The sequence below is a fragment of the Pituophis catenifer genome, unplaced genomic scaffold (genome assembly GCF_029215685.1).
Source record: "Pituophis catenifer annectens isolate HBS135680 unplaced genomic scaffold, rPitCat1.0.hap2 SCAF_3, whole genome shotgun sequence".
Lineage (NCBI taxonomy): Eukaryota > Metazoa > Chordata > Lepidosauria > Squamata > Colubridae > Pituophis > Pituophis catenifer.
Window position 1 is genome coordinate 161,985,842 of NW_027256883.1, and position 15,677 is coordinate 162,001,518.

At 38.1% G+C, this 15,677-nt stretch overlaps 1 protein-coding gene across 1 annotated transcript; it reads right to left on the reverse strand.

Annotated features, from left to right (window-relative positions):
- Nucleotides 1–138: 138 nt before the first annotated feature.
- Nucleotides 139–15,582, reverse strand: PROK1 (prokineticin 1). Its single transcript, XM_070939650.1, has 3 exons — nt 15,511–15,582; nt 1,500–1,625; nt 139–258 (listed from the first exon to the last, which is right to left on the reverse strand). The coding sequence occupies exons 1-3, from the start codon at nt 15,580–15,582 to the stop codon at nt 139–141; spliced, it is 318 nt and encodes a 105-aa protein (XP_070795751.1).
- Between the last annotated feature and the right edge of the window lie 95 nt (nt 15,583–15,677).

Genomic DNA, 15,677 nt, shown 5'->3' on the forward strand with positions numbered 1-15,677 from the left:
CAGGAACAATATCTGCACATCCAGAAATTACTAATTACTGACAGCCCATTTAAGTCATTTGTGTAAACTGACAATTATCTTCAACACTTTTTAACATGCTGTGGATTTAAAGGTATGAAGGTCACAAAGCACTTTTCATTAAAAATCCATGTTCTTGAAGTCTATTGAGCATCGGTATCGACCATCAGTGAATTTAGAACATATGAGATTTGTCAAACAAGGACAGGTATGATGTTGCCGTTTTCCAAAGAAAGGGACCTTTTAAAGAAAGTAGAAAATATAAATAATGTTAATAGTAAACTTTGCAATCAATTAAGATTAGCAACTAAATGCACAAAGAAGCTGTAAAACACTTAGATTTATATGGCCTAATCTATCTAAACCAGGGGTGTCAAATTTAAGGCCCGAGGCTGAATCCGGCCAGCCGGGTGTTTAGATTTGGCCCATGGGGCCGTCCTGGAAACAATGAAGGACCAGCCCGTGGTGCCTCTGCCAGCGAAAATGTAGCTCAGGAGGGCCACATGCGGCCCTCCCAAGCTCTGTTTTTGTTGGCAGAGGGTTGCAGAAGGCCATTGCAGCCAAAAACTGAGTTCGGGAGCCTGTTTTCGCTGGCAGACTGCTCGGGCCACCATAGGACCCCCAACACGAGTGATGTCAAGCTGACCATGTCCACCCTGGCCATGCCCCCTCCAAGGTCAACACAACCCTGATGCAGCCCTCAATGAAATCGAGTTTGACACCCCTGATCTAAACACACATTTTTTAAAATGTGGTAACTTTTAGATGGAATTCTGGGAATGATGGCTGGGAGCATTCTGGGAGTTGAAGTCCACCCATCTTAAAGTTGTCAAGTTTGAAAAACACTGACCTAAACTCTGCAATGTAATTTGAAATGGACCCAGGATCTTCAGCTTTCTAGAAATTTCTGAGCTAACAAGGAACGAAGCCTTATACAACATGGGAAAAATATTCCACTTCTCCCTTGGAGATTTAAGAATGTGTGACATCATCTCATGAGAGAGAAATAAAAGGCCACACTCTTTCATACAAAGCTAATGGTATGCTGATACCTGATTTTTTTTAAAAAAAAACTTATTTCCTTGCAAAAGTGAATTGTTATGTGAAGCAACTTAACTTCAGTTAAGAAATCAGGGGTTTTACCTCCCTTCTAATTTAGTTGATAATTATGCAATAGATAATGTTACCATTGCTTTGTTTCTATAATTCAACTCAACAAAATCAAACAATGTTCAGGTTGTAGAAAATGGAATTCTCAACTAAGGCACAAATGCATTTTGCTTTGGGACCCTGCAGATGCAAACTGAAATGTAAACATGTTAATAAACAAGTGATAAATAATGTGAAGCCTGTAAAAAATGTCACTTGCTCCAGCAGCTGATATACATATATATATCAACAAATCAATACAAAGATATATGTTGGCATGAAAGACAATTAGTACTTCATGTCATGAACAAGTTGAGGCCACTTACAAATACCTTATGGCTAATAGGGTGACATTCATCTCCTTCACGCCCCAATGGAGTGCACATGCGAAGCCCACGGAGCCACAAGCTGATGGCACAACATGTTCCACTTCCACACTGCAGATCTCTTTCACAGGCCTGCAAAAAAATAAAAAAATAAAAAATAAATCATGGAAATGCTAGTTTGACGAGGAAACTGTTATTTACCATTATAGTTTTATTGCAGATCTGTGGGAATTTTAGAGAAGCAGTCTTCTAATAAAGAACATGTTACAAATAATTAAAAACATCAAGACCTGGGAAAATGTCACTGGTAGGTCCCAACATTTATTATAGTTGAATGATAGGTTTTATATCTGATGCTAAATATACGTTTTGTCAGAGAGCTAACCAAATAGGAGACTAAATTTAAAATAATAATAATAATAATAATAATAATAATAATAATAATAAATACACAGTATACCCATACAACGAAATTCACTTAACACCCAAAGACCAGGTCCAACATAACAATCCCCAAACAAACTCCCACCCACCACAAATTCCCCACCTTTAAACCACCCAAACATCCACGCAACAGACCAAGTAATGCTGTCCAACAGCTCACTGATGGTGGCTGTTTAGTTCATTGCTGAGTGCAATTATAGCTCTGGGATAACATAAACATTAGGGTAATTTTCACATGAGCCCACTGTAATCTCTGCTGAGTGGCACATACTAAGAATTATCCAATAACTCTTGCATGCAATTGTTTGTTCAAGTTTGGGAACTGATTTAATAATCATACAAGTACAGAAAACATAAGCTTTTCCAAGGGATTTACTTTAAGCTAGATCTGCTATATCTGGACTGTAAAAATGCCAGTGACCACTTGATGGCAGCAAAAAGTTGGAGTTTTCTAAGAGATTAAGAAGAAGTGGCAAGAATACACAGAAGAACTATACAAGTAAGATCTTAACGTGTCTGATAACCATGATGGAGTGATTGCTGACCCTGAGCCAAACATTTTGGAGTATGAAGCCAAGTGGGCCTTAGGAAGCATTGCCAACCACAAAGCTAGTGGACGTCACATCATTCCAGCTGAGCTATTTAAAATCTTAAAATATGATGTTGTTGAAATACTGTTAAAGTTGCATAACAAATGCCAGCAAATTTTTAAAAATCAACACAGTGACAGGTCTGTTTATGTTCAAATCCCAAAGAAGGGCAATACCAAAGAATGTTTACACTGTACTCATTTCACATTCTAGCAAGGTTATGATCAAAATCAAACAAGCGAAGTTTCAGCAGCATGTGAACTGAGAACTACTAGAAACACAAGCTGGGTTTCGAAGAGGCAGAGGAACTAGAGATCAAATTGCCAATATTCACTGGATTATGGAGAAAACAAGGGAGTTTCGGAAAACCATCTATTTCTGGCACATTCTTAAAGAGATGAGAATACCAGATCAGCTTACCTGTCTCCTGAAACCTGTATGCGGTTCAAGAAGTAACAGTTAAAACCGGACGTGGAACAACTCATTGGTTCAAAATAGGGAAAAGAGTATGACAAGGCTGTATATTGTCACCTTGCTTATTTAACTTATATGCAGAGTATATCATGCAAAATGATGGGCTGGATGAATCACAAGCCAGAATTAAGTCTGCCGGAAGAAATATCAAAAGTGTCAGATATGCAGATGTTGCCACTCTCATGGCAGAAAGCAAAAGGAACTAAAAAAATCTCTTGATAAGAGTAAAAAGCAAAACGTCTTCAAAGAAAAAACTAAAAAGTCCAGTTGCCTCTTGAAAAAGCACCTTTGAGACAACCATGACGTGGATAACTGAGAATCTCCATAGACATAGCTTTGACTGCATGGAACATTGTCAGCAAGATGATGTCTCTGCTTTTTAATATGCTGTCTAGGTTTGCCATAGCTTTCCTCCTGAGAAGCAAGAGTCTTTTAATTTCATGGCTGCAGTCACTATCTGCAGTGATCTTAGAGCCAAAGAAAATAAAATCTGTCACTGATTCCATTTGTTTTCTTTCTATTTGCCAGGAAGTGATGTGACTGAATGCCATGATCTTTTAATGTTGCTTTTCAAGCCATCTTTTGCATTCTCCTTTCTCATCAGTTGAAGAAGCTCCTTGGATGAGAAGCAAAACGTCTTCAAAGAAAAAACCAGAAAGTCCACTTGCCTCTTGAAAAAGCACCTTTGGGACAGTCAAAGCTATGATTTTCCCAGTACAGGTAGACCTTGGCTTACAACAATTGATTTAGTGACTGTTCGAAGTTACAACAGCACTGAAAAAAGTGACTTGTGAGTGTTTTTCACACTTACGACCATGGCAGCATCCCCATGGGCACATGATCAAAATTCAGAGGCTTGGCAACTGACTCCTATTTATGATCGTTGCAGTGTCCCGGGGTAAAGTCAATAGGGAAACCAGATTCACTTAAGAACTGTGTTACTAACTTAACAACTGTAGTGAGTCACTTAACAACTGTGGCAAGAAAGGTCATAAAATGGGGCAAAATTCACTTAACAAACGTCTCACTTAGCAACAGAAATTTTGGGCTCAGCTGTGTTTGTAAATCAAGAGGCTGAAGGCTGAAGAGTTGATGCTTTTGAATTGTTGATACTGGAGAAGACTCTTAAGAGTCCCTTGGACTTCAAGGAAATCAAATGAGTCAACCATAAAGGAAATCAACCCTGATTGTTCTTTCAAAGGACAGATAATGAAGCTGAAACTCAAAGACTTTGGCCACCTAATGAGAAGAGAGGATTCATTAGAAAATATGTTGATGTTGGGAAAGTTTGAAGGCAAAAGAAGAAGGGGATGGCAGAGGATGGGATGGCTAGATAGTGTGATCAAAATAATGAGCATAAATTTGGGCAAACTCCAGGAGACAGTGGAGGACAGGAAAGCCTAGTGTGCTGTGACAATGGGATCATGAAGAGTCAGACACAACTTAACAACTGACCAACAAAACAGCTCATAGAAGAGAATATGTGTATTTTCTATGCTGGCTCAGGAATTCTGGGAGTTGAAGTCCACAGGTATTGCCCACTCCTGTTATGCAGTATCTTTTGCTGGCATCTAATTTAATTCTCATATGGAATTAAATTGCTTGAATAATACAGTAAAGCAGTCTTTTTACTACTGTTAATTGCACAATTACAGTGGTCAATACAAATTAAATCAGTAACTGGAAGCTGAACTTCCAGAATTATGTCAAATGGATACTCAAGAACTTCCCTATTGTTTTGATTACAGTAGCACCAGAATAGTGATTCTACTTTAAGGAAAGAAAAGAAGAAAATTACAATTTCAGAAAGGGATGCAAAGGCATCCATGCATAACAAATATCTAGGAAATCAAAGGAAAGTCATGAGGACTAGTGAGGAAGGGACAATCCCTAAAAAGAAAAAGCAGGCAACAGTAGATTAGTTCACACAAAATTGTCAATGAGATTTTCTTTCCCTACATGGGTGAGAAGGGAAGAAAGAGGAGAAAAAGACATCAGATCTTCCAATAGTCAATAGTCCTGAGTGAACATCAACCCAAGCCTATTGCCAATCCACTACAAACTTAACCAGAATTTCTTAAATCTGCTTAAGAAAAATTGGGTACAGTTTAGGAGAGAAGCAATTTAGATTGTCCTTAGATCAAGCAAAGAACTATGTGCTACTATAAATTGCCATTCCACAGAAGTATCAAAAAAGCTGTACTAATATCCAAATCTACAACAACATGTCTAATTAAGAAAAGCTTCTTTAGGAAGTTTTGTAGATTTTGTGATAGGCAAAACCTGTCTTCACCATACAGACTTGTTAGGAGCTTGTTGGACATTAAATCATGCAGGTATTATGAAGATACACATAGAATTAAGCCCATGTTAATTTTAAAAAATTCATTAAACCTATGTCAGTTGTAGAGTCCTTGCCAGAACATGGATGCTGGACTGCTAATAGAGGGTCTATGCCAATTGGCCTCAGGCAAAATTTTTTAATAGCTTTCCTGCAACCCCTGCCATATAAATTAGTCTAAACTTCGTTTGCCATTAGACTCTTCTTCGACCCAGTACACTGGCAAAGTTGCTTCCTCTATGAAGCACGTTAATCAAAAAGCAGATGTGTATAACTGGGCTGCATTTAGAAGAAGAAAGAGATGTCAGGCAAATAAAACATGACTGCTTATAACTAATCTCATCATTTATTACAAGGGGGAGTAAAATTGCAGGCATCACAACAAAATGAAATGACATTTATATGACATCCTTTTTGAAATATGGGGATGCAATAACAGTGCATCTCAAAAGAGCAATAAATATACTGATTTTCAGGGGAAGAAATAATAAGCAGGAAAATTATTCCACTTCTTCAATTCTCCCTTGTTTAAGAAACTTTGTAATTTGCAGTGGGCATCTAATTCTGATTATGCCACAATTCTGTTGGTAAAAAATGATGATTTAATTGTTTTGCTTCCCAGAAAAGAATGAGGCAATCTGCAAGACTCTTATTCAGAAAGAATAATATTCTGTTAAATCAATTCCAAATATTTGCAATGGCTTTAATAAAGAAATGGTTATTTCCATTGTGGCTTAACTTCTAAATATTTAACAGTAGAGATAGTTTTGCAATTTAAATAAAACAGTCAGAAAATCAAGCCCCATATTATCTTCAAAGATGAAACTTCAATCTGCAACATCTGCAACTAGAATAATGAGAATATTGGCGAAGGAGAAACACAATTTCACTAGAAGATACTGTTATTCATTAGAAGACACTTATATCCATTATTTGCCTGAATTCCACAATAGTCTTGGATGGGTAGATGTTTATCCTGGGGAAATAACTGAGTCCAGCCACTAAGCCAGAAAAGGCTCAAAAAGATATTCCAGTGCCTTATAGAACAGCCTTCTCCAATCTAGAATATTCTAGAATGCTGCAAGGTGGCAATTACCAAATTACCAACCATAATTTTGGCTGACAATTTGGCAGTCACAGGAACAAGTCAACACTTTCATTTTTACTTGTAATCTGCCCAGAATCACTTAGTGGTTCAGTGTAGAAATTTGATAGGTAAATAAATAAAAAACTAAAGTTTTATAGCACTCAGAACTACACAGGAGAGTTGTACACAAAACTCAAATAGAGGATCATATTTTGTCAAATAAGACTTATGAAGATTATAGTTTTAGTTCAGAATTTTTTAAGCTGTACTGCCTGCAAAATAAATTGGATGAATTGTGTACATTAAAAAAATGTAAGTAATACAGGTACTCCTCGATTTACGACCATAATTGAGCCCAAAATTCATGTTGTTAAGCAAGATAATTGTTAAGTGGGTTTTGCCCCATTTTATGACCTTTCTTGCCACAGTTGTTAAGTGAATCCCTTCAGTTGTTAATTAGTCATATGGATGTTACATGAATCTGGCTTCCCCATTGACTTTGGTTGTCAGAAGGTTACTAAACGTGATCACATGACCCTGGGACATTGCAACCATCATAAATATGAGTCATATGCCAAGCCTCTGAATTTTGAGCATGTGACCACGGGGATGCTGCAATAGTCATAAATATGAAAAAGGGTCATAAGTCACTTTTTTAGTGTGTTGTAACTTTGAACAGTCACTAAATGAACTGTTGTAAGTCGAGGACTACCTATATAACAGGTGATAAAATCAGTGATTTTTTTTTTTAATTTGATTTATATGCCGCCCTTCTCCGGAGACTCAGGGTGGCTTACAATGCGTTAAGCAATAGCCTTCATACTTTTGTATATTTATACAAAGTCAGCTTATTGCCCCCACAAACTGGGTCCTCATTTCACCTACCTTAGAAAGGATGGAAGGCTGAGTCAACCTTGAGCCTTGGAGAGATTCGAACCAGCAGAAATTGCAGGCAGCTGTGTTAATAACAGGGTGCATAGACCACTGTACTATCAAGGCTCTGTACTATCAAATTGTTTATTTATAAACTTGTATGGCGGCCCATCTTAAAATTAGAACTTGAGATGGCTCACAACCATAATATAGAAACAATGTTATACAAAAAAATTTAAAAAGCAGAAGTCAGTAGCAACAGAAACAGCAAGAAACGCTGGCACCACAACCAATCTCTCTTGATGGCAACCCATAACAAGCTCCAACTTTACCTTAAGCCAATGCTGGGGGTAGAAGCCAGTTCTTTACAGCTTTCTGAAAAGTTAAACATGTAGGGGCCTACAGGATTTTAATGAGAGGGGTCTTTCAAAAGGAAGGAACTGCCACACAAAAGGTACTCCAAACCCCTATGCTTTTGTTTGATTTCCCTGAGAGTGTAGAAGCGATTTGGGGAAGATAAACATCATTCTGGATTGGTTGACTAGTAGAAATGTAATTCTGCTGGAGGAGATATTTTCAACAATGCCTGGTCCCCAGCTCTATCCTTTTTTACAGAAAGAAACCGAACTGCCTGGCTCCTCTACATAATATAGATTATCCCACCCTAAAGGCTATTATCCTTCCTGCTGGTAATCATTCAAAGACCTGTGAAGACCTGTTTTTCTGTCTAATATCTAAAACAGAAAGGTAATGGGAACTTGAGACTGAGAATGAAATCAAGCTGGCTCCAAATCCTGGCAAACAAAATAACTTTTGGGGGTGCAATAAGCAGCATGGAATCCGTTGATTTCTTGCATTGGGGAGCATGCAGGCACAATAAGAAGCAACCACTGTGATCCTGAGAGACCAGAGAGAAGATATAAAATGCATTTTCAATCTTCTCTGTCCTTGTATTGTGAAAGCTCTTTCAGACTAGTGATATAAATCTATCAGCATTAACTAAATGACACCCTTCATCTTTTTCATGCTGTCTTGCTTTCACCAAGTACATATACAAATAGTTCTCAACTTATAGCCATTCATTTAGTGACTGTTCAGATTCTCAGATTCCCTTTGCTTCATTGCCATGGTTTGAAGCAAAGAGAAGGTTATCTTACTCTACCAACAGAGCTACAATCCAAGCTAAGGAGCCCAACAGCTCATCCGTGGCAAAATAGTCTTTTGCTGGAGAAAAAAAATGTTTTTCCCCCTGTGCTATTAAATACAGCAAATTTTCTCTAGCAACTTCAGCCAATCTTCCTTACAGAGGAAGAGCCTTGGTGGCACAGTGGTTAGAATGCAGTATTGCAGGCTGACTCACTGCTCGCTCCAGGAGTTCGATTCTGACCAGCTCAAGGTTGACTCAGCCTTCCATCCTTCCGAGATTAGTAAAATGAGGATCCAGATTGTTGGGGCCAATATGCTGACTTTGTAAACCGCTTAGAGGGGACTGTAAAGCATTATGAAGCGGTATATGTCTATGTGCTGTTGCTATATTTCAAATATGCCATTATTGCAACATGTAGCTATAGCTATAGGCCCCCAAACTCAGGGCTCCGAAAAAACGGTGATGCCCAATGGCTTACATCTTACAGTCTTGAGTTGCTACTTGCTTACTGTGAAAACTGTTTATGGTTAATCGAAAGGGAGCAAGCTCACATATTTGTCTCCTATAGCCCAGGAGTTACCTTTGATATAGAAAACAGGTTCAAGATAAGATCTTCATAAACCAGGTGCTATCTAATCCCCATGTTAACATTTATTCTTTTTTATTAAACTTTAACCTCTGCTTCTCAGGAATATAGAATAGAATAACAGAGTTGGAAGGGATCTTGGAAGTCTTCAAGTCCAACCCTCCACTTAGGCAGGAACCCTATACCTTTGCAGACAAATGGTTGTCCAATCTCTTCTTAAAAACTTCCAGTGTTGGAGCATTTACAACTTCTGGAGGCAAGTGGCTCCACTGGTTAATGGAAATTTCTCCTTATTCTAGATTGCTTCTCTCCTTGATTAGTTTCCATCCATTTCTTCTTGTCCTGCCCTCAGGTGCTTTGGAGAATAGTTGACTCCCTCTTCTTTGTGGCAGCCCCTGAGATAGCGGAACACTGCTATCATGTTACCTCTAGTCCTTCTTTTAATTAAACTAGACCAGGGGTGTCAAACTCAAGGCCTGGGGGCCGGATCTGCTCCACAGGGTGCTTAGATCTGGCCCACGGGACCTCCCTGGAAACAGTGAAGAACTGGCCTGCAGTGCCTCTGCCAGAGAAAATGGAGCTCAGGAGGGCCGCATGCGGCTTTCCCGAGCTCCGTTTTCGCTGGGCAGAGGGTTGCAGGAGACCATCGCAGCCAAAAACGGAGTTCGGGAGCCCGTTTTCACTGGCAGAGCACTCAGGCCACCACAGGTGCCCCCGACATAAGTGACGTCAAGCTGGCCATGCCCCCTGGCCACGCCCCCCAAGGTCAAACACAACCCTGATGTGGCCCTCTATGAAATCGAGTTTGAACTAGACATACTCAATTCCAGCAATCGTTCTTTATATGTTTTAGCCTCCAATCCCCTAATCATCTTCGTTGGTCTTCTCTGGTCTTTTTCTAGAGTCTCAACATCTTTTTTACATTGTGGCGACCAAAACTGGACGCAGTATTCCAAGTGTGGTTTTACCAAGGCATTATAAAGTGGTATTAACACTTCACGTGATCTTGATTCTATCCCTCTTTTAATGCAGCCTAGAACTGTGTTGGCTTTTTTGACAGCTGCAGCAATATCTGGTACCCTCCTAATTTTTGGTCTTCTGATATAGAGTGTGGTGGCTATTGAATTGGTTCTTCTTGATGCTTATGAAAGTGAAGCATGTGTTTAAGCGTATGGTTGTGTGTGTGAGAGAGCGTATATGAGCAAAAGGTTTGATGAAATGCCATAAATTCTTTCCTAGCCATTTTTACTATAATTCTATTTTTTTTCTGTTCATGCTGATGGTTGTAGCGCCAAAGTGAGCTGCTCTTTTAAAAATATCTACTTCCACTGTCATCTAAAATATTATCTGAGTCACTTACATGCCACAGCTGTGACAATCTAAATAGATAAATGTCAGGACAAAAACGTAATAATGCAATTTCCTGCATCTGTTAAAATTCAAATAGCTTAAATTAAGTAAAGATGAGGAAATAAATATCAGTTTTATTCAAAGAAACACCACACAAACACAAATCAAATTCTGCCAGGCTGTGAATTGTCATGCTGAGGTCATCAGAACTATTTAAGGAATGGGAAGTAACTCATCAAGAATATGAGCATCCAGTTATTACAATACTTTTGAGAGAGTCGAGCCTTTATTTGATTTGATTGTAATTCAGATCCCTTTAGGTACTCTGAGAGGATTGTTCAGACAGTTTTGTTTTATTTTTATTTTTATTTTTATTTTTATTTTTCTATTTTTATTTCATCTGAATTCAGCTTCTATTTGAAATCTGAATGAAATATCTGCATAGTAAATTAGAAACAATTTTTAAATACAGATAACAGAAGAATAGGCTAATTTTAAACAATTTCAACCCATGAGATATTGCCACAAAATACAGGTAGTCCTCGAGTTACGATCACAATTGAGCCCAAAGTTTATGTTGCTCAGGGAAACATTTGTTAAGTGAGTTCTGCCCCATTTTACAACTTTTCTTGCCACTGTTGTTAAGTGAACCTCTGCATTTGTTAAGTTAGCAACATGGTTGTTGTTAAGTGAATCTGGATTCCCCATTGACTTTGCTCTTCAGAAGGTCGCAAAAGGGGACCCCGGCACACCACAACTGTCATAAATATGAACTAGTTGCCGAGCATCCAAATTTGGATCACGCAACCATGGGGATGCTGCAACGGTCATAAGTGTGAAAATGATCATACGTCACTTTTTTCAGTGCCATTGTAACTTTGAATGGTCGCTAAATGAATTGTTGTAAGTTGAGGACTACCTGTAGGGCTTTTTTGTTTTGTTCTACTTTGTTTTGTTTCGTTTCATTTTCAACATATCGTATATCTCTCATATATAGAATTCAGAGGTAGGAAGAAGGCAGTGCTAGGAACAATTAAGGTGTTTTGCAGAACCCTCAAATTCCCAGGCCTCCGGTAAAGGACCTGAGATTGAGGAAGACACATATGACACATAGGAGTGAGAAGGGGTTTTCTTTAGATACTGTATATGATTATTTCCAAAGTAACACACAGATAGAACTGGCCGATAAAACACAGTTGAGAAAAAATATAATTGAGAAGGTTAACATAATGTGTTCCGATTGGATCCTGTTCAATGGATCCAATCAGTTGCTTATTTGAGAAATATCTTTAATGATGAAATTAAAGGCAGGGTTCTTTAATAAAGTTATCAGCAATATTGAAAGGAATCAATAGGAAAACAAATTGCAATCATAAACACATTTTCAGGGTGGTTTCCCCAACTAGTGTTCTCCAGATATGTCCAAACCTTAATTTCCAGAACCACTAATATGCATGCTGCGATTGTATGAAGGCATTGGGGTTGGTGGCAGGGGAAGTGTTAAAGAAGTAAAAATGATTGCTCTGATCACATGACCCATCATCCCTTGAAAATGTTGTAGGCCCAATAAATTTGGTGGACTTTGGATTTTAGTAGGTTTTACTAGGGAAAATTTGATGATACCCAATTGTATATCTCTACCCCTAGTGAATTAAGTGATACGATGAACATCTTGTCTCGTTGCCTGGAGCCTGTGAGGATCTGGATGAGAAACAACAGGCTTTATTAAACCCTGACAAGACCAAATATCTTTGGTTTTGGGGACCCACTGCTTAAATGAATATATATATATATATATTGGTGCTGGATGGGGTTGCACTGCCCTAGACGGACCCAACATGCAATTTGGAGTCCTTCTCGAGGAGTAGGTGGCAGTGTTGCTAGAAGGCCGTTTCCACAGTTCCTGAATCATCAGGTCCTGATAACAGTCACTGATGCCCTAGTCACCTTTGGATTGGACTACTGCAATGTGCTCTACATGAGTTGCCCTTGGCGAGCATCTGGAAGCTTCATCTGGTACAGAATGCAGCTGCAGAGGCAATTATGGGCACTCCTAAGTCAATGCATATTAGACCTCTGCTACTTGAGCTGCATTGGTTGCCAGTCTGCCTCTACGTCCAATTCAAGGTGCTGCTTTTAATCTTTAAAGCCCTTCATGGCTTTTCCCACTTATATCAGCCTGCCCTGTCAGATCTGGCAGAGAAGGCATGCTGTGGGTACCTTTGGCTAAGAATTTACATTTGGTGGGTCCCAGGAAACATGTCTTCTCTGCTGGAATACTCTTTCCCCCCAAATTAGATTGTCCTGATCTCTCTTGATATTTCGTAAGGCCCTTAAGACCTGGTTATGTGACCAGACTCAAGGCTCCCATAGAACTGAAGACCTATCCAGATGGGTTCATCGTTGAAGGGGCTATTTTTATTTCCTTTCCAATTTTTGAGTATATTTATTATTATGTTTCTTTATATTTTTTCTTGCTTTTTATGTATTGTTATGCACTACCCAGAGTTGCCTTGACTGAAATGGGTAGCTATAGAAATTTGACAAGTAAATAAATTGCAACTACCGTATTTTTCGGAGTATAAGACGCACCAGCGGGTATAAGACTACCCGTTGCGAACTGGTAGTAAAGATAAGTAGAACCCACCCCTGAAAAAAGCTGATTAGCAGGTGGATCGGCCTCCCGGAATACCCCCAATCAGCTGTTCCCAGAGGTGAATTTTAGCAACCAGGTTCCTTGGTTATGAGCTCTGTGCCTTGCTTTTTTTTCTGCCTCTGAAACTCAGAAAAAACTTTCTTTTCTGCCTCTGAAAGCCTCCATAACAGCTTCAGAAAAAAACCCTCTGAAGCTCTGTTTGGGGGCTTCTTTTCTGAAGCTTCGTTTCTGATGCTTTTCTTAGCCTCTGAAACCTCTGTTTGAGAAGCTGGGTGGGGCTACATTTGGAGTATAAGACGCACCCAGATTTTCACCCTCTTTCTTGGGGAAAAAGGTGTGTCTTATGCTCTGAAAAATATGGTAAATATTGTAGAATGTGTGTATTTTTGTTACAATAATAAGATTTCTATATGGGGTGGAGAACTGTTAATTTTTTCTTCCTCTTTAAATTCTTGTATTGTATAAAAGAAGAATCCCATCCAGTTATTTTTTAAGTTAAATAAAATACAGCCCACTTTCCACAGGTAGCCCTTGACTTACGACCACAATTTCTGTTGCTAAGTGAGACAGTTGTTAAGTGATTTTTGCCCCATTTTACAATCTTTCTTGTCACAGTTGTTAAGTGAATCACTGCAGCTGTTAAATTAGTAACACGGTTGTTAAGTGAATCTGGCTTCCCCATTGACTTTGCTTGTCAGAAGGTTGCAAAAGGTGATCACATGATCCTGGGACTCTGCAACTGTCATAAATATGAGTCATTTGCCAAGCATCCAAATTTTGGTCAAGTGACCATGGGGATGCCGCAACTGTTATAAGTTTGAAAAATGGTCATAAGTCACTTTTTTCAGTAATTGAACTGTTGTAAATGGAGGACTACCTGTATTATCAATTTCAGTGTAAAACTGAAACTTCCATCATTTATAAGAAGGAAGAGGGATTTTCAAACCATACAAAAATTGAATACAAAGGGCTATATGTCTGTCTGTCTGTCTACGTGTGTGTGTGTGTGCGTGTGTGCCCACATGAGTGTGTATGTCCGTGTGTGTGTTTAACCTTCAACAACTTCCAACAGTGAGGGGTGAGTTCCTGTCCCACATGGTATGCATCTGGATTTTTAGAATCAAGAGATTCTAAATCACATCCAATAATTCTGACCAAGCCATTGTACACTTCCTCTACAAGAAATGGGGGAAAACTGTAACTGCTCATCAACGTGTATTGGATCTAATGTTCCAGATTAGCCTGTGTACATAAGGTTACAAAATGCTCTTATCCATATTGGAAAGAAGTCTCAATGAATTTGACTGACAGTGTATTGCTGTCCGTTAACAGAATCTGCAATCTGTCATCCAAGAAAGTTGATCTACTCTGCTTCATGACTGGACCAGGAATTGATTCTTCTTAATTTTTGACCATCTCCATGTATCAAACAGGATTTTTTTTTAACACGTGTGTCTTTAACAAGTATAAGTAAGTAATCACTTCCAGGAGAATGCTGCTCTCAACTTTACTCAATAAGATATTTCAATTTACCTTTTGCAGATAATACTATATCTATTAACTGATATATGCGAATAATAGTCACACAAGCAGTATTTTACTTGAATAGGATGATCTAGAATTTAAGTTTTTGTCATTAGAAAATCTACACAAATGTTTTTCTCTTTTTTTCAAATTATAGAGCCAGTTGCTGAAATCTTTAAAAAGTTCCCTTGTCAAGAGCTGATCAATATATTAATGTTGGGATAAACATGGATAATATTTAAAATATAATATTTGTACCAATTTGGAGCTTGTCAATAGTTATGTGTAAGCTATTTTCAGATGGGATTAAGAAACATAGATCTGATTTTATATAGCTAATATTGAAAATATGTTGTTTTGAAAAATATATTAATACCATTAAAGAAATTCAAACTTGCTTTATAATGAACATTAAGAATATAACTGTATATGTTAGATCATCAATATTCACTAAACTAACCTTTAAACATGCCATTTTTAAACTTTTAAATCTTTACATAAACATACAGCCCAATTCTATGCATCTTTTCTTAGGAGTAAATCCCATTTTTAGGTAGGTACCATTTCAAACTCTATTCCAAGCCTATGAATATTTTAAAAAGCCTTTGAAATCAGTGAAACAGTTTTTCCTCCCTCCACCCTTCCATGACTTGTGAAAACGCAATAGTTATAATTAATTAATAGTCAGTTTTCCTTATTTTTATTTTATTATGTTTTGATTTGCATATTTTCAATGGTAACTTAAAATATCAGTGTTAGAGTTTAAACATGTATTAGCCATGCCATTTAAGTTAAGAATAATAGAAAACATTCTGTCTCACATTGCCAAAATTCATACTCCATTTTCATAGTAAGCGGACCCTAAATTTACAGTCTGTGTAAACACAACTTCTTCAACAATTACAGTAGCCCATAAGCAAAAACGAAAAGAGAGAAAGAACTTACCCCAGTGATCACTGCACATTTGTACAAGGTTAGTAAAAGAAAGAAGCATAAGATTTGCATACATATTTTCATGGTGCTTGAAGTGGGGAAAGCTTATTTTCCTTCTTCTTACACTCTCTTACATGTCACACAGCCTCTCAACAAGGTTGCAAGTTTGTCTCTTCCTT

Bases quoted from the DNA above. Each gene is read 5' to 3' on its own strand.
- PROK1 (XM_070939650.1), bottom strand. From the start codon at position 15,582: ATGAAAATATGTATGCAAATCTTATGCTTCTTTCTTTTACTAACCTTG. The intron at 1,626-15,510 runs GTAAGTTCTTTC...ATTTTTTTGCAG, and splicing joins AATGTGCAGTGATCACTGGG to GCCTGTGAAAGAGATCTGCA. The intron at 259-1,499 runs GTATTTGTAAGT...TTTCTTTAAAAG, and splicing joins GTCACCCTATTAGCCATAAG to GTCCCTTTCTTTGGAAAACG.